Genomic DNA, 22,757 nt, shown 5'->3' on the forward strand with positions numbered 1-22,757 from the left:
TCCCCAGGGGTTTCGGGCCCTTCTGGGCGGACCCCGGACTTGGTCCCAATTAATTGGACCATGTCCCAATCGTTCGTATTGATTTTCTCCAATACCGGAGTTGTTCCCTGATCGTTGGCCTGCCTTTGTTTTAGCTCCCACTGGTGCCGGGGAGTCTGTCCTGGTCTCGATTGTTTCAATGTTTCCTTTTTGTCCTCGGAGATAGCTCATTAATATGCTAATGGATATTGGTTTCAGTTCTGTCTGGGTTCTGAAAATCTTAATACACAGGAAACCTTGCACCTGCTTGTTTTCTCTCGTGCTGTCCGTTTTTCCCTGCACTCTTTGCGAGTATCCATTTTAGAATCAGGACGTGGCCACCCCAGGTGGCTACAAAATCCAAAGGAAAGGAATCTCAGAAGCCCTGCAACAGTGGTCATTGTTGAAGCTGTCACCATGGGATTAATTTTTGGAGAGAATTCCAAGACAAGAAACCTGTGAGAGATGAAGTTTCAGTGAGATTACTCTCCAAAATCCGCACAAATGACACTGAGAAACATTTCCGTTAAATCGCACCCACCACGTTTCCTGCCAATCTTTGATTCAAATATATCTGGGCCAGATTCACTCACACATGATTGAAGTTGTCTTGACCTAGTTCATTATTCTTTTTTCTTTGGTAATATTTTTTAACAATTTAAATACAAAACATCAGAAACATAGAATAACAATTAAACAGTAAGAGTCCCCTTCCCCCATTCCCCTCCCTTCCGTTACAGTAAAACCTAGTTCCTAAGTTCCTCCTACCCATCCTGTCCCCCTCCCCAACAGTTAACAGTGTCCAGCTCTTTAAAGTTCAATATAAACGGCCATCATCTGCAATAAAACCCTTCCAGTGACCCTCTCATAATAAACTTAACCTTCTTGAGATGTAAAAACTCCATTAAGTCACCCAGCCACGCTGAGGCGCTTGGTAGTGTAATTGGCCACCAGCCCATGACAATCTGCCTCCTTGTAACCAAGGAACCCGTAACACGTGTAACACGTGTTGTAACACGTGCCCCGCCTCCGTCTGGTGTTCCGGCACAACTGAAACCCCAATAATTGCCACCAATGGGCAAGGCTCCAACCCAATGTTCAGGATTGCCGACTAGTCTCAGAAAAGGACCTCCAGAAGTCCGCCAGCTTTGAACATGATTAGAACATGTGTGCCGGGTACCCAGACACCAATCGCATCTACCATCCACCTCTTCAAAAAATCGACTCATTCTTGCCTTTGTAAGGGGTGCTTGGAACACCAGTTTCAACTGGAGGAGACTCAGCCTCGCACAGAATGAGGTGGAGTTCACTCTCCTCAATGCACAACTCTAAACCCCCTCCTTCAAGAGCGGACCCAGCTCCTGCGTCCACTCTGCCTTCCCACTCTCAAGAGCCGGTCTCCTCCCTCATCATCCACTGGTATATATCCGATGAGCTGTCCACCTCCAAACCAGAGCAGGAAAGGATCTTCTTGAGCAAGGTAGAAGGCTGCTTCATCGGAAAGGCTGAAAAGTACTTTTTGATCCAGCTGGGCACCTGGAGGTATCTGAACCCATCAGCATCTGTGAGCCCATATTTTCCTTTCAGTTCCTTTAAGCTACCGAACCGACCTTCGAAAGATAAGTCTCCCAGTTTCTCTAAACGTTGATCCTTCCATTCCCTAAATTTCACATCCGCCCTACCAGATTCGAATAACTGATTCGCACTGATAGGGGTTAGCCTCGAGGCAACCCTCAAGTTAAACGGTGGTAGAGTTGCCTCCAATTTTTTAACGTGGCCACTACTACCAAGTTGGACGAATGTTTCTTTGGTACCACCGGTAAGAAGAGTGATACCAGCGCCCGAAGGCTTGCTCCCCTCACAGACTCTGCTTCCACCCATACCCAAAGCTCATCCGAATTTCCAAACCACTCTCGCACCTTTTCCGCATTAGCTGCCCAATAATAGTATTGAAAGTTTGACAAGGCCAAGTCCCCTAATTGTCTCTCCCTCTGGAACAATGTCCTCCTGATCTTTGGGCTCTTACCCGCCCAAATAAACCCAGTCACCAGACGGTCAATTACTCTGAGAAAAACCTTGGGTAAGAATGTCAGAAGGCACTGGAATAAGAATGAAAATCTCGGCAAGATGTTCATTTTAACCAATTGTACTGTCAGGTCCCGGTGACTTCCCGACTGCATCAGTTTCATTGCCTACTTGATCTCATCCAACTTCTGTGGAGCTTCAAGGCCCTTTGAAATGCCTCCTCCACATTGGAAAACTCCAACTCACCCAGGAATTCCACCATATCTTTCCCATCCCCGTGGAGTGTTTGAATTGATAAAAGGTCTTAAATTTACCTTCTCCTGATCCGAGATCAGCCCCCCGATCCCGTTCCCAAATCTGGGCGATCTCCCTCTCAGCCTCCTGTTTCCTCAGTTGATATGCCAGGAACCGACTTGCCTTCTCCTCGTTTCGTAAATAGCCCCTTTAGCTGGTCTCAGCTGTCGTACCACCCTATCTGTTGTGATCGGATCAAACTGCGCCTGCAGCTTTCTCCTCTTCGCGAATAGTTCTTGGGATGGGGTGTTGCATGTTTATGATCTACCTCTATAACATCGTCTCCTTGTTTTTTCCACTCCGACCTTGCCTCCAGCTCTGCATGGGCTTTAATAGATATAATTTCTCCTCTCATTACAACCTTCAGTGCTTTCCATAGTGTCGAGGGAGAGACCTCCCCATTGTGACTGTTCATAATATAATCCTGGATAGCTCCTGAGATGCTTGCACAGAACCCAATGCCCGCTAGCAGACCCACTTCCAGCCGCCACCCCTTTCGATGCCCTTTATCCACCCCCTACTCAAGGTCCACCCAATGTGGGGTATGGTCAGAAATGACCACCACTAAGTACTCAGATTTCTTCACCCCTGCCACTCACACTCAGCTTATGACAGAATAGTCAATCCAAACATTGTGTACGGAGGAGAAGAACGAGGACTCTTTTTCCTCCCGGTGACCAAACCACCAGAGGTCTATTGTCCCCCCATCTCCCCCAACCTGGTTTCTTCCATAAAACAATTAACATTTTGCAATACCCCTCGGGACCAGCAATCTTGGCCCAGAATGATCTACCCTTGGTTGCAGCACAGAATTCACCTTTCCTCCAATAATAAACTGATGAGTGACTTGATCCAGTATCCTTGCCAGCAGCCGTTTCATGAACATTGTGTCATCCTAATTTGGAGCGTAAACATTCACTAACACCACAGTATCCCTTCTAACAACACTGTAAGTAAAATATACCTACCTCCCACAACTGCTGATGACTTCTCAGAATGTAACCGGACATTCCCGGGTCCTGCTGTCCAATACCAAATGGAAAATTTGGCTCACACAAGCCTTCCGAAGCTGTGCCCACCTAAGATGGTGACCCATCCCACCTAAATGGTCCCACCCCAGTCCTAGTTAATTATTTTTATACTGGATTGTCCGTAATCAATACTGTCATGCCATCCCCTTTCCTTCCTTTCCTATCTTTCCTAAACACCTTGGGCGGGATTCTCCGTCGGCCAACGCCAGAATCTCGATTGGGCGGAGATGGTTTTGATGCTAAAACCATGGCGGGCACCGGGTTCATGCCAAATCACAATTCTCCTGTGCCTCAACAGTGGCACCAAAGTATTCCACTCTGCATGTAAGTAAATGCTGTTAGCATAACATTAACGGGCCTGACCGGTATTTTACGGGGTCTCCGCAATCCTCCGCCTCTGCTGGGGGGCGGGGGGGGGATTCCCGACGGCGAGGTTCAATTGTGCTTTCAAAATCGTGAAACAGGCACTGTCGCTGATGAGGGAGAGAGAGAGGGTACGCAAAGTGTACAGCCTCGCTATAGAGTGCTGACAGTTATGCCACTGGAACTGCCCCCTTCCTTGACACTGCCAAAGTCCAAAGATGTGCTGGTTAGGTGGATTGGTCATGCTAAATTGCCCTTTAGTGTCCAAAACTGTGGAGTTAGATGGGGTTACAGGGATAGGGCAGGGGAGTGTGCCTAGGTAAGGTGCTCTTGATGGGGTCGGGGTAGACTTGATGGGCTGAATGGCCTCCATCTACACTGTAAGGTTTCTATGATTCTACAGTACTATATCATCGCACCAAATGATTCAGTGACTATAGCTGAAACGTGTGGAGAAAGGCTTACTATTTGGCACAAACAGTTAGAACATAGAACATAGAACATAACTTACTTTACTGAAAATAAGGAACATCAAATTAAACTGCCAATGGTTATAAACCATACCAGAGATGAATAAATTTAACAATTTTGAAAAAGAACATCCAATTTTGTTGCTAGCTTCTGAATTCCTCGTGCTATGAGACAGATATTTCAAGAATTGAGTTCTCACCATGCAGAAAATTAGTGTTTGAAATTCAGAATTGTTATCCAATTTAATTATTGGAAATCTTATTCTTCCCAGAGTGAAACCTATTAAAAAAGAACTAATTATTGTTACTTATTTTGCACACATTCTGTTGTATAGGATCACATTAAACTGTCTTTATAATTGCTCTTTGGAGGGTAAATGAGCCATTCAATTACGAGCCATGCTTCAGATATTATGTTCCGTTTTCTTTTCCTTTAATACATTATTAAAAGAGTGTATATTTAATTTTAATTGAGCAGAAAGATGGAGCTGCACATTGATAGGTTAGAAATTGATTCAGTAGAAGGTGATTCTACTGAAGTCTATTTCCATCCTGGAGTGGACACTATGCTACAACCCACTTTTGGCATTGCCCATGTGGTGATTCACCTTGAGAGTGCTCATGTAACGCCCCCACCAGTACCAAAAGCAACTGAATATGTGCTATTGTGATGCCACGCAGTCCCAACCAGCTGATGTAACACCTATTTATTAAATTTGAATCGTGCTGGTTGATTCGATGAATGTGCACGTCACTCATTAAAAAACCAACCATTAACTGCAGTGAGGTCTTGCACTAGCATTACTTAAAGGGTCAGGCACCCAATTTGTAGGTAAGGCGATCTTGATCAAATTCTGCTATTGTACAGTGTCTGGAAATACTCTGGGGTGTTTTCGAATTATTGTGGTGATTCCAGGATATGGCAGGGAATGTTTCTGCATCCTCATAGGAAGGAAGAGGATTAGGTGTCCTGACAACTAATAAGCCTGTAACAGGCATGGGGACTACAATTGCAATGCCTCTGAGTCTGCAGCACAATATGGAGATGGAGAAGAGGCAGAGAAGGGGGCCAGCTCTACATGATGCCCTGTGCCAACTCGGAGCTGGATTGAAAGTGGCAACCGACTGTCTGGCAGGTTTGCCAATGCACCCAACATATCGCTGTGCATACCAATTAGCATTCTCCTGTGCACTGACCCATCGAGGTCCATCTGGGTATCCAATAACAGAACATGTCTCTGACCTTGCCTTTTGTTGTGCTGGCTATTATGATCCCAGACCAGACCCCAACATTTGCAACGATACCGGACAGAAACCCCAATATTTTATTTAATTTGTGAGACTGTGAGGAAAGAATACTTCGCTGCAAGAGTAACTCCACGCACAATAGGGATATGGTATATTAAAACAAACTTTATTATTAACACATTATTAAGCTAACTAAAACATCATACAATAGCTTACAGTTACTAGTTAAACAATGCTTAACAATAAAATGAAACACTAACTCTAATTGCTATCTTTTTTTATCTCCAATCAAGCAAAATCCATCTCAGGTCAAAATCCACTTTAAAATACAGTTAGAAAACACAGGAATACTTGCTGCATAGCGGTGCCTTGGAGTAACATCTTTGAGAGGCAGAGATTCTTCCGGAAACAGCCTGCAGATTTTTCCCTGGTTCAAACTACTGTTTAGCTTCCCAGCATTTTGACAAAAGCTGCTGTTCTGTTCACATCCAAATCTAAACTGAAACTCAACACCTGACTGCTTTAGCCCCTGGCTCCTCCCATTAACTACATCATCTCTATCCCACTAACTGTGTTATGACCATCTTACTAACATTAACCACAACCACTCAATTATCTAAACCCCAGGGAACCTTCTTTCTGTTAACATATTTCCATTAGCCCTATTTAGGTAAATACAATACTTGGTTGGAATGAATGGTGATCTCATTTTTACATTGCTTTAATTATCCCTTCTGTAACCATAGTACCCGCCTGTCTTTTTAAAAACCTTACTGCAGCAGATACATGCACACACTAACCCAGGCTTTTACCATTAATGCACCAGATACATACAATATATATCTGAAACTCCTATTCATCTCACAGTGGCACACAACTCTCCTTTCCCCCTGCCTAGTTTGCAGACCACTCATGTCCAGTCACCATGTGTTGGTCCCTAGTCTATATTTGTCTCTGGGTACATGATGTGGTGAATGTGATTCACACTATATATAGTTGCCAATATCACTCCATGTATATATGTTCGTTATCTACTCATTGTAAGATCAATGCTGTATATAGTTGCCAATATAACTCCGTGTACATATGTTCACTATCCACCATTGTAAGTGCAGTTGCACTATCCGACCACCAGGGGGAGTCGCTCTGGGAGTACGCAAGAGCTTGTACTGGGCTCCTCCCTTGGCTCCGCCCAAGACTCCTCCCCCTGGGACCGATGTATAAAGATCAGTGCCTTCGGGCCAGCCTGCCAGTTCATCTGAAGTTCAACGACAAATAGGCTGGCTCTGTTGTAAGTGTATTAAAGCTTCTGTTCAGATCCAACTACACGTGTTCGCTGAATTGATGGTTCCATCAATTTAATACACTTAAGAAGCTGCCGAAGTAAAGCATGGAATCTGCTCTAAAACCAGGACGTCTAGAACTCGATCCGCAGGATGCAAAGGCGAAAGAAACCTTCTGCCACTGGCTGAAATGTTTTAAGGCCCACCTGGCCGAAATCAGCACCGCTGAAACTACGGAGGAACAAAAGCTCAGCCTACTGCACGCGAGGGTAAGCCACAGAATTTCTACACAACTAAATCCAGCCGGTTCCTACACCGCAGCGCTGGCGATTTTGGACAAAATGTATATTAGGCCCATGAACAAGGTCTTTGCCCGCCATGTGTTCACGACTCGCCGACAACGGGCTACTGAAACTTTAGCTGAATTTGCACGCGAGTTGAACAATCTCTCAAATGACTGCAATTACCAGGCCGTAACCGTGGCCGAACATAGGGAGCTTGCTGTGCGGGATGTTTTTGTAGCGGGCCTTCGATCTAGCTATGTACGCCAGAGACTATTAGAAAATGGGGTCCAGGGCTTAGAGACTACTGTAGAGGCTGCTATCACAATGGAAGTTTCCTTCCGCAGCCTCAACTCGTTTCCCGCGGACCCCGCTAACCCCGCATGGGCCCCCGACCTGAGGACCCCCCGTAAGCCTGTGCCGCAAGGCCCCCCAGCTATCGCGCTGCCACAGCCGGCCACTCTACTGTCCCAGTCAACTACTCAAACTATCCAGCTGCTCCAGCTAATTACTCAGCTCCCCCAGCCAGCTACTTAGCTCGCCAAACCAGTTATTCAACTGGCCCAGCCTTCCACTATTCAGCTCCCCAAACCAGTTATTCAACTGCTCCAGCCTGCCACTTCTGTGGACAAAGCCAGCACCCGCGGCAGCACTGTTCAGCCCGATCCGCGACCTGCAGCAGCTGCGGGAAGCCATGTGCCCCTGTTTGTGACTAATGTGGATATTTATAAACATGTTTACGAATACTCTGGCGCAGTGATCCCACCCCCCCCCCCCCCTCCCCCCTGACTTGCAACTGCACTGGAGGGGGTCACCTGATCTGCCACTTCCCTATCCTGGGTGATTCAGTGGGAATGTTCTGTGGTTATGGTCATGAGGTGATATGCATGCGAGGTATGAGTCGCCGTAGCAATGGTCGAGACCTGTGTTAGCGGCAGAAGAATGAAAGAGATACTGCCCCACCCAGATGGAGGCAGCTACTGCTCATGTCCCACAACCAGGTCAGCTGGTGAGGTTCCAGGAGCTGGGTGGGAGACCAAGCGCTCAGTTTCCCTGTTGCTCTGGGTCTGCACCCCTGATCTCAGAGCCAGGGCGATGGTGTCCCCATCGCTGGTGTCTGCAATGCGTTTGGTTTGACCCCCCCAGGACAGATGCCAGTGTGTCTGTGCAGGAACCTTGGTGCTCCAAAGACTAGGTGATCACAGTGCTCATGGCCTGGATAAACATCCCCCCCCCAGAACAGGCTAGAGCATGTAGCCCCTCTGGTAAACGAGCCAAATCTTCACGGACCTCACGTGGAACATCCAGTATCTGCTGCCTTATGGATGACTCATGAGGCTCATCGTCTGACTTGAAATCGGCCTCTGGATGGCCTGTTCCACCACACACTCTGACTGCTCCACATGCAAATGTGAAGTGCCATCACCAGTTTGTGAATTACCCCTGTCCAACATGCTAAACCGTAAGGAAGTGCCAGTATCTGCGATGGTGCTGAGTACAGAGAGAGGATGTGATGCTGCACTCGCTGAGGGTTCCTCAGACAAGGAGGAGAAAGGTTGCTGCATTGTTTCTGCTGCAGCCTCCATTGAAGGGGTTTTCCCTGTAACAGAGAGAAACCAGTAGGGTTGTAATCAGGTATCAGATTACTTGATGCATCTCCACTGCCACATGACTGATATAAACCTTTTTATAGCCTGACAGGCATGAACTCCGCAGACACTATGAAACTTTGCACAATGCTCTGAAGCTTCTCATCATGAAGCTTGTTACGGTTCCAATGTGTGAATTCTATTCACCAAACACATTGGTGTATATCCTAACCTCTATTAAACCAATACGAGCCATCTCCTCTCATCACCCAGTCTGATACTTTTGCCATCTCCCCAGAACCAGGCTTCCCTCCAATCTCTCCTTTGCGTGTAATGCTGGACATGTCGGGCTCCAGCAGGGCCAGCATTTGCTCCTCAAAAGGAGTCAAGACTTCCATGTTGGGTATATCCCCATCAATCAGGTCTCACTCTCGGGCATTGTGGGTTTACTTTTCCTGAATAGATTTAATACAGAGGTTTCATCAGCAAGTTCAAACTATCACATATCAGGTCTCAATCCCAATATAAGATCAGCCCATGCTTGACTGAAGCCTATGATCTGGCAGTATAAGGTAATCCTGCCAACCACCTGCCATTTAACTCATCATTGCTTGGAATGCACAATGGCAAGATCTAGGACCGCTGTCATTGTGGAAACATTCAACTTTTGGTGATTAGCTAATCTCAAATACCTACTGGATTCGCTTGTGAGACTTGTATCACAATGGACCAATATTGCTCACACATTTTTTAAATTCATTTTTTACGGGATGTGGACTTCACTGGCTAGGCCAGCATTTGCTGTTCATCCCTAAATGCCCTTGAGAAAGTGGTGGTGAGTTGCTTTCTTGAACCACTGCAGTCCATGTGGTGTAGGTACACCCACTGTGTTATTAAGGAGATGGTTCCAGGATTTTGAGCCAGCGACAGTGAAGGCCCGGTGATATGTTTCCATATGCTGCAGGATGATGAGTGATTTGGAGGGAAATTCCCAAGTAGTGGTGTCCCATGTATCTGCTGCCCTTGTCCTTCTAGATGGGAGTGGTCATGAGTTTGGAAGGTGCTGCCTTGGTGAGTTCCTGCAGTGCATCTTGTAGATAGTACACACGGCTGCTACTGTTCGACACGTGGTGGAAGGATGATTGCTTATGGAAGCGGTACCAATCAAGTGGGCTGCCTTGTCCTGGATGGTTTTGTGTTTCTTGAGTGTTCATAGAATTTACAGTGCAGAAGGAGGCCATTCGGCCCATCAAGTCTGCACTGGCCCTAGGAAAGTCCACACCTCCATCCTATTCCCCTAACCCAATAACCTCAACTAACCTTTTTTTGAAAACTAAGGGCAACCTAGACCGGCCAATCCACCTGAGCTGCACATCTTTGGACTGTGGGAGGAAACCAAAGCACTCGGAGGAAACCCACGCAGACACGGGGGAGAACGTACAAACTCCGCACAGACAGTGACCCAAGCGGGAATCGAACCTCGGACCCTGGCGCTGTGAAGCAACTGTGCTAACCACTGTGCTACCATGCTGCTTCGTGTTGTTAGAGCTGCACTCATCCAGGCAAGTGGGGAGTCTTCCATCACACTCTTGACTTGTGCCTTGTAGATGGTGGACAGGCTTTCGGGAGTCAGGAGGTGAGTTACACGCTGCAGGATTCCTAGTCTCTAACCTGATTTTGTAGCTACAGTATTTATATGGCAAGCCCAGTTCAGCTTGTTGTCAATAACCCCAGGATGTTGATAGTGGGGGTTTCAGTAATGGTAATGCCATTGAATGCCAAGGGGTGATTGTTTGATTCTCTCTTGCTTGAGATGACCATTGCCTGGCACTTGTGTGGTGCGAATGTAACTTGCCACTTGTCAGCCCAAGCCTCGATAGTGTCCAGATCTTGCTACATTTGCATGTTGACTGCTTCAGTGTCTAAGGAGTCGCAAATGGAGCTGAACGTTGTGCAATCATCAGCGAACCTCCCACATCTGACCTTATTTTGGAAAGAAGGTTATTGATGAAGCAGCTGAGGAATGTTGGGCCTTGGGATACTACCCTGAGGAATTCCAGCAGTGATGTCCCAGGATTGAGATGTCTGACCTCCAACCACCACAACCAATGCTGGGGACCTCAGGAGGAGACTGAGATGGACTATCCATTCAGCACTTCTGGCTAAATATTGTTGCAAATGCTTCAGCTTTGTCTTTTTCAAGGATGTGCTGGGCTCCTCCGTCATTGAGGATGAAGATATTTGTAGAGCCTCCTCCTCCAGTGAATTGTTTAATTGGCAACCACCATTCACGACTGCATGTGGCAGAACTTGAATTTAGATCTGTTCCGTTGGTTGTGGGATTGCTTATCTGTCTATCACACTTGCTGCTTATGTTGTTTGGCATGCAAGTAGTCCTGTGTTGCAGCTTCACCAGGTTGACACCTGATTTTAAGTATGCCTGGTGCTGTTATTGGCAATTCCTCCTCCACTCTTCATTGAATCAGGGCTGATCCCTACATTGGTGGTAATGGTAGAATGGGGGATATACGGGGCCATGAGATTACAGATTGTGGCTGAGTACAATTCTGCTGCTGCTGATGCCCAATCTTAAGTTACTAGATCTGTTCTGAAGCTATCCCATTTAGCCCAATGATAGTGCCACACAAAACGATGGATGGTTTCTTCAATGTGAAGACGGGACCTCCAAGTGGTGCTCAACGTGGAAGAATATTGATTCATCATCTGAGGGTGGACAGTATGTGGTAATCAGCAGGTTTTGTTGCCCATGGTTGGCCTAAAGCCATGAGACTTCATAGAGTTCAGAGTCGATGTTGAGGACTCCCAACCGTATACCATATCGCTTCCAACTATATTCCACTGTGCTGCCACCACCTTTTCTGGGTCTGTCCTGCCGGTGGAACAGGACATACCTAGGGATGGTGATAGTTGTTTCTGGGACATTATCTGTAAGGTATGATTCTCTGAGAATGACTGTCAGGCTGTTTCTTGACTAGTCTGTGAGACAGCTCTCCCAATTTTGGCACAAGCTCCCAGATGTTGGGAAGGAGAACTTTGCAGAGTTGACAGGGCTAGGTTTGCCGTTATCGTTTCCAGTCAATGCTGAGTGATCTGTTTCCGGTGTCTAGGTCAATGCTAAGTGATCTGTCTGGTTTATTTCCTTTTTATTGACTTTGTAGCAATTTGATACAACTGAGTGACTTGTTAGGTCATTTAATAGTCAACCACATTGCTGTGGATCTGGAGTCACATTGGTAACGTAAAGTACATTGGTGAACCAGCTTTGTATATTTACGACTATCAACAATGGTTTTATGGTCATCATTAGACTTTTAACTCCAGTGGCAGGATTCGAACACGGGTTCCCAAGATCTCTGGATCACCAGTCCACTGACAATACCACGACACCACTGCCTCACCTGAAGAGTCACCTGAAGAAGGAGCTGCGCTCCGAAAGCTCGTGTTTGAAACAAACCTGTTGGACTTTAACCTAGTGTTGTAAGACTTCTTACTGTGCTCACCCATATTCATCCTGGTCAACCTCATGAGCCTTTTGTGATAGTTAGGCCATTTCCTCTCGCAATCCAACACTGTTAACCTCATTGACCATCTCCTCCCACATAACACAAGTTTGCCTGGGACTCTACAGAAATCAGTGACATGTATGAACAGGGCAAGTAACAGCATGATTATTGACCCAATCAGATTGACAAAATCTCACTGAAACACATAGGGACTAAACCAGGAAGTACAGATTGGAATATTTAATTTATTACAAATTCAAGTAGAGAAACTAAAATAAACTGAAGCAAATAAAGATTGGATAAAGAGCAAAAGAGGTAAAAGATACAGAGTGAAAAAGTAAAAAAAAGATTACATCCCCAATTAATCAAACACTGAAGGATTGAGGTTCCGCACTTGTAAAATAAAATGTTCAGTGCCAGAGAAGTGGCTTGGCAATAATTAAGATTTATCATACTTTTAAAATCACCTTGTTGTTATAATAGGCAGTGTTGTGTGAATATACTTCGATGATCATTTGCTAACGAGTATGATTGTCCACCCAAGGAACTCTGTGTTAATGCCCATGGGTTCTCTGGGTTCTTGCATGGCTGATGAGCTCGATCCCAGAGCTGCATTTCGACTGCACACTTGGCTGGTGTTTCTGGGAGATGGAATACGTCCTTCGACTCAAGATTTCTGGCATTCCTTTATCAGGCTCCTTTTCTAGGCCGCCTACTGCTATTGAGAGTCCTTAGAGAATTGTGTTCCTTCAATTAGGAGATTCTTCCAAGTAGGTCTTTTCTGAGCAAGGGTCTCCCAGGCATTGATGACTATGTTGCATTTCTTAAGGCAAGTCTTCAGGGTGTCTATGAACTGCTTCCTTTGTCATCCTCTTCTTTGGAAGCATTTCTTGAGCTGGACAAAGAAGATTTGCTTTGGCAGTCGGGACGCTGACATCCTAAGCACATGGCTGGCCCAGCGGAGTCTGTTTCAGATGATCATGGCCTGTACGCCGGTGCTCTTCGCTCCTTCAGGGACACAGATGCCTGCCCTCTCAGCTGATGTGCAAAATCAGTCTCAGTCAGCGTTGATTGTACCTCTTCAGGGCCTTGAGTTGGCGTCTGAATGTAGTCCAAGTTTCTGAGCCATATAAAAGAGTTGGGAGGACAACTGCTTTGTACACGAGGACCTTGTATCAGCACGGATGTTGCGGTCATCAAAGATTCTCGTCCTTAGGCGTCCGAATGGTGTAGTGGTAATGTTACTGGACTAGTAATCCGGAGGCCCAGGCTAATGCTAATGGGAGCATGAGTTCAAATTCTATTACAGCAGATGATCAAATTTAATTCAATTAGTAAATATGGAATTATAAAGCTGGTCTCAGTGATGGTGCTGTGAAACAATCATTATTTTCATTAAAACCCATCTGGTTCACTAATGTCCTTTAGGGAATGAAATCCACCATCCTTACCTGGTCTGATCTACATGGGGCTCCACAATGTGGTTGACTCTTGTCTGTCCTCTGAAATGGTCTATCAAGCCAATAAGTTCAATGGAAGTTAGGGAGAAGTAACAAATGTTGGCCTTGCCAGCAACTTATGTCCCGTAAAAGAATAAAGAAAAAGGGTAAAATCTGTACTCAACCAGCCCATGCTTGCAAAAATCAAAACAAAGTCTCTACTCTTAGAAGTGATTCCCCGATTTTGCTGAACAATCCTGAGTGTGCTAATAGCTACACTAACAACCAATTTAAGATAACCAGTTGAGTTCGTAATGTGGCTCATTTACACTTGCGGGAAACAACATAGATTCATACGCAAAGAGCTCTGTTATCTGGAGACAGAAGGATATCTTCAAACCTTGCACCTTTTTTGGAATTATCAGGGAGCCCATTGTTTTCTCAACTTTGAGTCAACTTGCCAACCAATCAGCGCATTTTTCTCCTGTAGTATAAATTGTTGTGATTATTTGAAATGTAGCATTCTTGCATTTGTCCTGATGAGTGCAAGATGAAAAGCTTCTGCAATATTCAAGTTTTGCACAAGCAAGCCACTGTATATTTTGCTATGTAAAAAGCTCTATGATACAGGGTTTGGTTGGTGCATACTTTGACTCCCCCTGTGTACTTTGTGTCCCTATGTAGTTGGGTAGCTCCTATTCAGTGTAATTGTCCCAATACAGTTTGACAGTTCCTCCGTTTCTATCTGCCCCATAGATAGTTATACTGTCTCATGTTCGTGCTTCAAATCAGACATGGACTTGATGATTAAAAATGGGAAAGATTTACATACAAGTGTGGGCGTGGCGGCAAGTGACGAGCAGCATTAAGTTTCCCATTCACTCACCCGGAGTGAGAATGAGAAGCCCGGGAGGAGAGCAGAGTGCACGGAAACTCAGCCACAAGTACAGCAAAGCGCTGGGGCTCCGAACCCCCGGAGAGCCCACTCAACATGAAGCAGAGCCGGAGTCGATGTCCAGTCCCCCAGCCAAAGATCCAGGTGAGAAGCCAGTGTCCCAATAGTTTTCTTTTGAAGAATTGGATGACAGTCCACGGTTTGTCTTACTCCAACTGAATGAAGTTGTGGAGAAGTGTCAGAATCAATTGTAGTCAGTAATTTTGCAGCTGAACTAACTTTTTGGACTAATATTGGTTTATTTTCTTTTCCAGCAGGGCATGCTCCTGTGTGTTTTGTTCCTTGCCAGCTGTAGCCTGGCATCCGAGCTGCTTTACCGACTGAAGGAAGAGTCACCGAGCGGCACCTTCATCGGGAACCTGGCCACCGACCTGAAGCTGGGAGGCTCGGCGGGGGCGGGAGTCACCTACAACCTGGCGTCGGAGGGCGGCGACGGGCGCTTCGTGGATCTGAACCGGGACACGGGCGAGCTGCGGAGCTCGGCCTGGGTGCTGGACCGGGAGAAGCGGTGCCCCGAGCCGGGGCAGACGGAGTGCGCCCTGCTGCTGGATGTCCTGCTGCTGCCCCCGCGCCTCTTCCGGCTGCTCAAGGTGCGGGTGCTGGTGGAGGACGTGAACGACCGTCCGCCCCGCTTCCCGGCCGCCAGCATCGGCGTGTCGGTGGCGGAGAACGCCGAGCCGGGCTCCCGCTACCCGCTGGAGCCCCCCGCCGAGGACCCGGAGCCCGGGCTGAACGGCCTACTGAGCTACCGCCTGGAGGGGGGCGGGGACGCCTTCTCGCTGCTGAGCCAGCCGGGGGAGGGAGGCGGGCCTGTGCTGCTGCTGGAGCTGCCCTTGGACCGGGAGCGCCGGGATGAGTACCTGATGAGGCTGATCGCCGAGGACAGCGGCTCGCCCCGGCTTTCCGGCACCGCCACCGTCACCGTGTCCGTCACCGACGTTAACGACAACTGCCCCGAGTTCCCGCAGGCCGAGCTCAGCCTCACTCTCTACTCCAACCTCTCGGTGGGCGCGGAGGTGATCCGGCTGCAGGCCCGGGACCCCGACCTCGGCTACAACGCCCGCGTTGTCTACTCGTACGGCGAGCGGGTGGCCCCCGCCTCCCGCCGGCTCTTCAGCCTGGACAGCGGCTCGGGCGCCATCCGCCTGGCCGCCGCCCTGCCGCCCGCCGCCGCCCAGCTGCACCGGCTGACCGTGCTGGCCACCGGCACCGGCTGCTCCCCGGTCACGGCCGCCCTGCAGCTCCGCGTGGAGGCCGCGCTGGCCGGCCCGCCCGCCCTCAGCCTCAGCTACATCGCCCTGCAGGCCGAGGGGGTGGTGTACCTGCGGGAGAGCGAGCCCGCCGGCACCCCGCTGGCTCTGCTGCTGGTCACCGAGCAGCAACCGCGCCAGAGGCCGCTCCGCTGTTACCTGGAGGGAGCGGCTCCTTTCCGCCTGGTCTATTACCGCGGCGACGAGTACCTGCTGGAGACCGCCCAGCAGCTCGACTACGAGGCCCGACAGGTGCATGAAGTGACCGTGGTGGCGGAGAACGCCAACAAGTTAGCTCTCAGAACCACCATCAAAATACAACTGCTGGACGTCAACGACAATTCCCCCCTCTTCACCAGCTCCCTGCTAAATGTCACCATTGAAGAGAACAACCCTCCAAACAGCTTCCTCCTTAAAGTGAAGGCCACGGATGCTGACAGCGGCGAAATGGGCACCGTCACTTACCTGCTGGGCCCCAATGTGCCTCCCGCCTTTGTTTTGGACCAGTTCAGTGGGGTTTTGACTGTGTCAACGTCCTTGGATAGGGAAGAACGGGAAACGTACAGACTTGTCATCCGAGCCATCGACGGTGGGTCTCCAGCCCGAGTGTCCACTGCCACCGTTCTTCTCACCGTCCTCGATGCAAATGACAACAGCCCCAGGTTCATCAACAAAGACTTCAGTTTCTTTGTCCCTGAGGACTACCCAAGTTTTAGCGAGATTGGTGTGATCGGGGTTATCGATCCTGATGCTGGAAAAAATGGCTGGGTGGCCTTGTCCATACTCAATGGTAGTGAGCACTTTGTCATAGACACAGGCAAGGGAAACCTCATGGCGAATGCCCCCTTGGACAGAGAACGGCAGAGCTCGTACATTCTGTGGGTTCAAGCTATGGATGGAGGAGAACCTGCCCTGTCTGCTGTTGCGAAAGTGGCAGTGCTTTTGATAGATGTCAATGATAACCCACCTTTGGTCTTGTTCCCTCAGTCCAACCTCTCTTTTCTTCTGGTGCTGCCATCCACGGTACCTGGCTCTTCCATTACCGAAGTGTATGCTGTTGATAAAGACACCGGAATGAATGCTGTCATTGCTTACAGTATCATTGGACACAGAGGACCCCGTCCAGAGACTTTTGTAATTAACGCAGGCACCGGCAACATCACATTGCATGAAGCTTTGGTGAAAAATTATCATGGCTTGTATAGACTGCTAGTCAAAGTCAGCGATCATGGATATCCAGAACCACTTCATAGCACAGTTATAGTCAACCTTTTTGTCAATGAAACATTAAGCAATGAGAGTTACATAGAAAACCTGCTGAGGAAAGATCCCGGCATCAGGATAGAGGAAAGTCCACCGGAGATAAGAGCTGACCCTTTTCAAAAAGAACTGGATATATTTCCATGTGAGACTGTGTTGATAGCACTATCAGCTTTATGCTTTGGGCTCTTTACTTTGATTTTTGCTTTGGTGTGCTACATTTCACTTAGAAGCAGGAAGCACAGAAGAAAAGAATACAGTGTTGCAGAGGTTGAGATCCCATTAAAGAAAACACTAGCTTCATATTCGTTAGAGAGGAAATCATTGAATGATTTTGATCTATAAGTTGTATGGTACAACTGATCAATTATATGATCAAGCCATCATTTACAAGTAATACCTGGACAGTACTTAGAAGTTACCAACATTTGCATTTCAAATGTGTTTGGCCTGACAAATTTATAAGTTACATAGTTCAAATCTGATTAACAAGCAACTAATATATTGTTTACAGATCAAAACTACATCATATGGAATAAGTCTAGTGTTATCTTTACAAAACTGAACATTTTGTTAAAAAAGGCATGAACTTGCACAGCTGGGTCTGTGATTCATCTCGGTGCTTCATTTTGATAAAAACAAAATGGCTGGACCTTGAACTCCGGGATCGAAAGCAGAAGATCCAAGACGATCACTGGCTGATCAAGGAATCAGAAAAAAGGTATGACTGCACTATGTTGAGAATTGCATTGCAGACTGCAATAACTCATGAATTATTACTATTTTTGTAAAAATAAATGTACACTGCAATTGTACAATTACCTTGGGTAAATCAGCCTGGGTCACAAGTTTACATTTTGGTAAGTAAAAACAAAATTGATTACAAACCTATAAGAAAGGACTGTTAATAGTCAGCTGGTTGATCAAACACATTCAATACTATTGTACTTTTGTGAATTATGTTGTTCTGTGTTTAATTCTAGCACCTGGTAGCATCTTGTAACACTGTCAAATAGTAGTGGGAGCCAAGAGCGACACTCTTTTCTCAAAAAGGACCTATAATTCCTCATGATTGTTGTATTTCAGTTTCTTTAAGCAAGTATTAATTCAGTGCTTTACTTTTGAAGAATATATAAAATTGTCATTTCAGGCCTGCCTTCAATTCAGAAACTGTTGAGTGAAGCTACATAGATTGGACAAAGCAGCAATAGTGAACCTACAACACCAGGTGTTATGTCAAGAATCCTTTCTGACTCTAGATGAGCTTTACTGAACTGAGTGAGATTCTCACTGGACAAAGAAAACTCAAGCAACCTGAAATGACTGATTAAATTGATCTTGATTTGCTTTCATCCAACTGGAATATGGGAATACAATTTTAAAAGTATGGAATTATTTGACAGGATTATGAAAAGCTATGTGTGAATACATTTCTGAACATATGTTCTGCAGCTAAATGAAAATTCTTTGTAAATGACTATTTATTTTTGAAATTATAAAAATAAAATTTATTAAATAAATAAAAATCCATGCCTAAAAAGTCTGTACAAAATTTATTCTTCACAAAACAGTCTGAAATCCAGCAATCTATTAGCTTCTCTTTTAGGAGCTTGTATGTTTCTGTTTTAGTACAAAAATAAATTTAGTAGTTTAAAACAGTTGAGAACTAGAAGTAATCAGCTGATGGAAAGCCAAACCATTAATCAAATATAGTTTGTTTTATCTTGTGAAATGATAGACAGCATTTACACTACACTAGGTGCTGTATATACATTGAAGAGCCCCTTATTTCCAATATAAATTTCAGTGATGGCTTTAACCAATATAGTTTGACCATAAGTTGAAAACACAAGGACTCAGATCGGCAAATGTACTTCCCTCAGGACTTTGACTGTCAAGCTGCAGCTATACACATGTACTTTCACAGATACAAAGATGTTTTTGCAGTAGTCGTGACTCTCGTATGTACTGAAGCCAAGTGACAAGGTTCCGCTGTGGTTTGGCAAAGTATTGGTGTATTGCGGGATTCTTAACAAAACTGTTAAGTGGTCTCTTGAATATTTTATAAACTCAGTGTTTGTTCCCTAACGTTAATGGACAACTTAAAGGGATGTGGAGCTCTGCACATGTAGGCGCACAAAGCTCTGTCCTAACATGTGCAAGTTGTACTTTGCACATTACAGCTAGTGACCATGTAATATGATAGAATCAGAGTTATATTTAGTCAGTTGTGTGGGAAACTTTATCATTCCAGCAGGAATGGCTCCCTCTGATACCAATCTTGTGAACAAAATGGGAAGATATTCTCCGAATGCAATTTCTAGCAACATTTACATTGCTTTAGAGCATTTCTAATATTTTAAAGGAAAGAAAATGCTAGAAATTCTCCCAACCTATTTATGACATTGATAATGCATAGGAGGAAATCTTCTCCACATATGCTAATAATCTATTGTACTACCTTTGAATTGTGTTGAGAATAGATTACACCAAGTTTGAACACTCAAGATTACTATTCCAGGCTTTTCTTCCAGACAAAGGGGATTCTTGTCTATAATTAACGATCATTCAAAACTCTACAAAGTCATGGATGAAATTACTTCCGACAACCGCACTCTCTAACGAAACCAAGTTCACAACACAAAGCTCCATACTTTGTCAATGTTAGTTTGAATGAAGCAAATAGTGTTTAATAGCTCACGCTACAGATCATCACAGTTCTGAGCATGATAATTGATTAATATAATTCAGTTTCCTGTACTTTTATTTAAATGTGTTAGTTTTTGTTTCCCAGGATTGGTATGGAATGCTGTAAACATCCTGTCTCACGAGTTATTGTTATATCGGCAGAACCTGTTCAAATGAACTATTTGGCATAACAGCATTCCTGGACCAGAAGACAATAACAAATTATATTTTTATAACACTCTTCATGAAAAGGAATGGAAACTCACAACGACAAAAACATTACAGTGAACAAGTTGTGTGCTGATTAGACAGATCTTTCAAACAACAGGCACAGACATGATGGGTTGAATGGCCTCCTCTTGTGATGTTTGATTCAGTGATTAATCTACTGGCAGCAGAGAGCCTTTACAAAAGCATCAACTATCTGACACAAAGGCTGCCATTAAAGTTTGCGAGTGGGTTTGTGGTGTAAAAAAGTTGAAGATATATGGGTTGCATGTATTTTGCTGATTCACTTTTGAGGTTGATGAGTGCAGATCAAAACCACTAGTTGACAACAGTAGATCCCAACAATAGAGCAAATGGGCGAATTAAAAAAAATATTTTGCCTTGCAATGATTGACATGAGAAAAAATAAGTTGAAGAGGGAAAATATGTCCTCCAACATTATTGTCTTTCAACATTATTGTATCATGTAAGAACAACATTTAGCGAAGTATAACTCATGGCATTTTTGATGTTTGAATTAAAAAAAATAAATTTAGAGTACCCAATTATTATATTTTCCAATGAAGCAGCAATTTAGCGTGGCCAATCCAACTAGTCTGCACATCTTGGGTTGTGGAGCGAAACCCACGCAGACATGGGGAGAATGTGCAAACTCCATATGGACAGTGACCCAAAGCTGGGATTCGAACCGGGTCCTCAGCGACACAGTTCCAGTGCTAACCACTGTGCCACGTGCCGCCCTTTGATGTTAGAATTAAACTATGGACACTATTCAGCTTGGTGTCGAGACAAGGCCTCGCGAGATTTGTGATGCTCGAAATTCTCACGAGATTCAACGGAATCTCGAGACTTCGCAATCAGGCTCTCATTCACTGGACGAGATCCAGATCTGAATATTTACATTAGCATAATTGCTCATTTAAATGCCCGGATTCACTCGGTGCTGGGATTCACGAACCGTGCCTGAGAGACATTGTCAGGGCACTGTTTAGTACTGGTCCATACAAACGTGGAACAATTGTAATGCCACAAGGTGATGTCTCCCAGGCCATCGGAGACTCCATGGTGGTCGGGAACAGGGCAGGGTAGTAACCTGGCATTCCCTCTGGCACCTGGACACATTGGCACTGCCAGCCTGGCACTTCCATGGTGCTCAGGAGGCACTGCCAGGCTGGCGATGCCAGTGTGCCAGGTTGACACTACCAGAGGCTGGGCATGGAGGGCCTTGCCAGATAGAGGGGGTTGACAGAGAGTTCCCGGGATAGTTTTTGATTTTGTACAGTATTGTGAAGAGCTTAATAGCAAGCCTGTGGCCTGTATTATGTCTTTCCTAATTTTGATAGGCTTCAGTGGAAAGAATAATGGGGAGAGATGTAAAACATGCTGCATATCCCTATCACTCAATTGACAAAAGTCATGAAATGCCAAGGTATACTCCATTTATTTTTTTATCAGATCACCAACCTCATTTCAGTTGAAGATTTTAGGAAAATATTATTTGCTGAATGGATCAAGTAAAACTCCAAAACCATTTGTGCAGCATTCAGAAATGGGAACCTTTTACAGTGATATTTGCATATGAGTGTGGGTGCTAATAGCTGCTTATATTATGAAGTTATTGCTATAGTACAGAAAGGGAATGATGTGATACAAGTGGTATTCATGCTTCATAGATTTGATATCCTATAATTCAGGCAGAGCAACTTGTACTTCTTCCTCCCCATCAATTTTGAAAATGTTTAATCGTTTTAGCAAGTTTTGTGGCTGTGTTGAAATGTTAGTTACACAACAGAATTACAGCAAGCATGATTTAAACCTGCTTGAGGGCTTCGATGCAATTTATTTTAATATACATATCTGTTGAATGATCAAACGAGGAAATAAAATTTTCAGATTGCATATTGAGCATAATTTACCTTCCGGTTACTATGTGTCATCCCGAAATAAGAACTCCATATTCTATTTGAGGGAGAGATACTGATTCTTTGATAGAATTTAATTGTCCTTGTGATCAGGCAAAAATTTAAAAACATTAAAACAACCGAATATAGATTTGGGCTAACCGCTTTGAAAACAGCTTGCCCTGTTTTAGTCATTCTTGAAAATGTCTATAAATTATAACATTACAAAGCATATTGCTGAAAAAATAAATTTTGTTGAAGCTTTTTGTCTTGTATTCAACAAGACGATTGCAAGAATGTCGATATCAGGAAAAACAACAACTTTATATTATATGAGAAGAGAGTGCTAATTATTTGGCAAGTGGAATCTGATTGGTAGAGGCATTGCCATGGAGAATGCACCAGTTGATGGTGACTGACAATTAACAGGTACATTCTCCACAGCAACAACTCTATGAATCACAGTTCACTTGCCAATCAACCAACACTCTTTTCATACAGTGTAAATTCTGGCTTTCCCCTTAGATTGATATCCCTGCAATGTGCCCAGATAAGTACAGGATGAAAAGCATTAACAAAATGTATTTTTTCATCATTACTCAAGTTCTATACTACTAAACTATTATCTATATTGAACTCTTAATCTATTTAGTGATGTTGGCTATCTGGCCACTATCTCATTATTGTCTGTGGGGTGCTGTGTGGAAATTGGCTACCATGTTTCCTACACTGCAACAGTGACAAGTACTACATTGGCTGTGAATCTCTTTGGAACATCATTCTAAGATGGGGGAAGCCATTGTATAATTGCTGGTCTTTTAATATGATTCAGTTCAACTTGCACGCATTACACTAGAAATGATACATTTTGTATTTTATCCCTTGGGTTACTGAAAGAGCAAGATGTTGG

The 22,757-nt window shown here is 45.1% G+C and overlaps 1 protein-coding gene and 1 long non-coding RNA gene across 3 annotated transcripts; one reads left to right on the forward strand and one right to left on the reverse strand.

Annotated features, from left to right (window-relative positions):
• Positions 1–260: 260 nt before the first annotated feature.
• Positions 261–16,370, reverse strand: LOC119977396. Its single transcript, XR_005463192.1, has 3 exons — positions 16,236–16,370; positions 3,306–3,438; positions 261–474 (listed from the first exon to the last, which is right to left on the reverse strand). It is a non-coding gene; the product is annotated as an uncharacterized LOC119977396 (long non-coding RNA).
• LOC119977395 (protocadherin-20) lies at positions 14,463–18,528 on the forward strand. 2 transcript variants are annotated; one of them, XM_038818244.1, is made up of 3 exons: positions 14,463–14,604; positions 14,775–17,751; positions 18,181–18,528. In XM_038818244.1, the coding sequence occupies exons 1-2, from the start codon at positions 14,557–14,559 to the stop codon at positions 17,373–17,375; spliced, it is 2,649 nt and encodes an 882-aa protein (XP_038674172.1). In that variant the 5' UTR covers positions 14,463–14,556; the 3' UTR covers positions 17,376–17,751; positions 18,181–18,528. The 2 variants fall into 2 exon arrangements, with proteins under 2 accessions (XP_038674172.1, XP_038674173.1); XM_038818245.1 differs by having other exon boundaries at positions 14,778–17,751.
• Positions 18,529–22,757: the final 4,229 nt, after the last annotated feature.

This window comes from Scyliorhinus canicula, chromosome 14 (assembly GCF_902713615.1).
Source record: "Scyliorhinus canicula chromosome 14, sScyCan1.1, whole genome shotgun sequence".
Taxonomy (NCBI): Eukaryota; Metazoa; Chordata; class Chondrichthyes; order Carcharhiniformes; family Scyliorhinidae; genus Scyliorhinus; species Scyliorhinus canicula.

Coding starts and splice junctions, on each gene's coding strand:
- LOC119977395 (XM_038818244.1), top strand. CDS start 14,557: ATGAAGCAGAGCCGGAGTCGATGTCCAGTCCCCCAGCCAAAGATCCAG. Junction 14,605..14,774: donor TCCCCCAGCCAAAGATCCAG/GTGAGAAGCCAG, acceptor TTTCTTTTCCAG/CAGGGCATGCTCCTGTGTGT.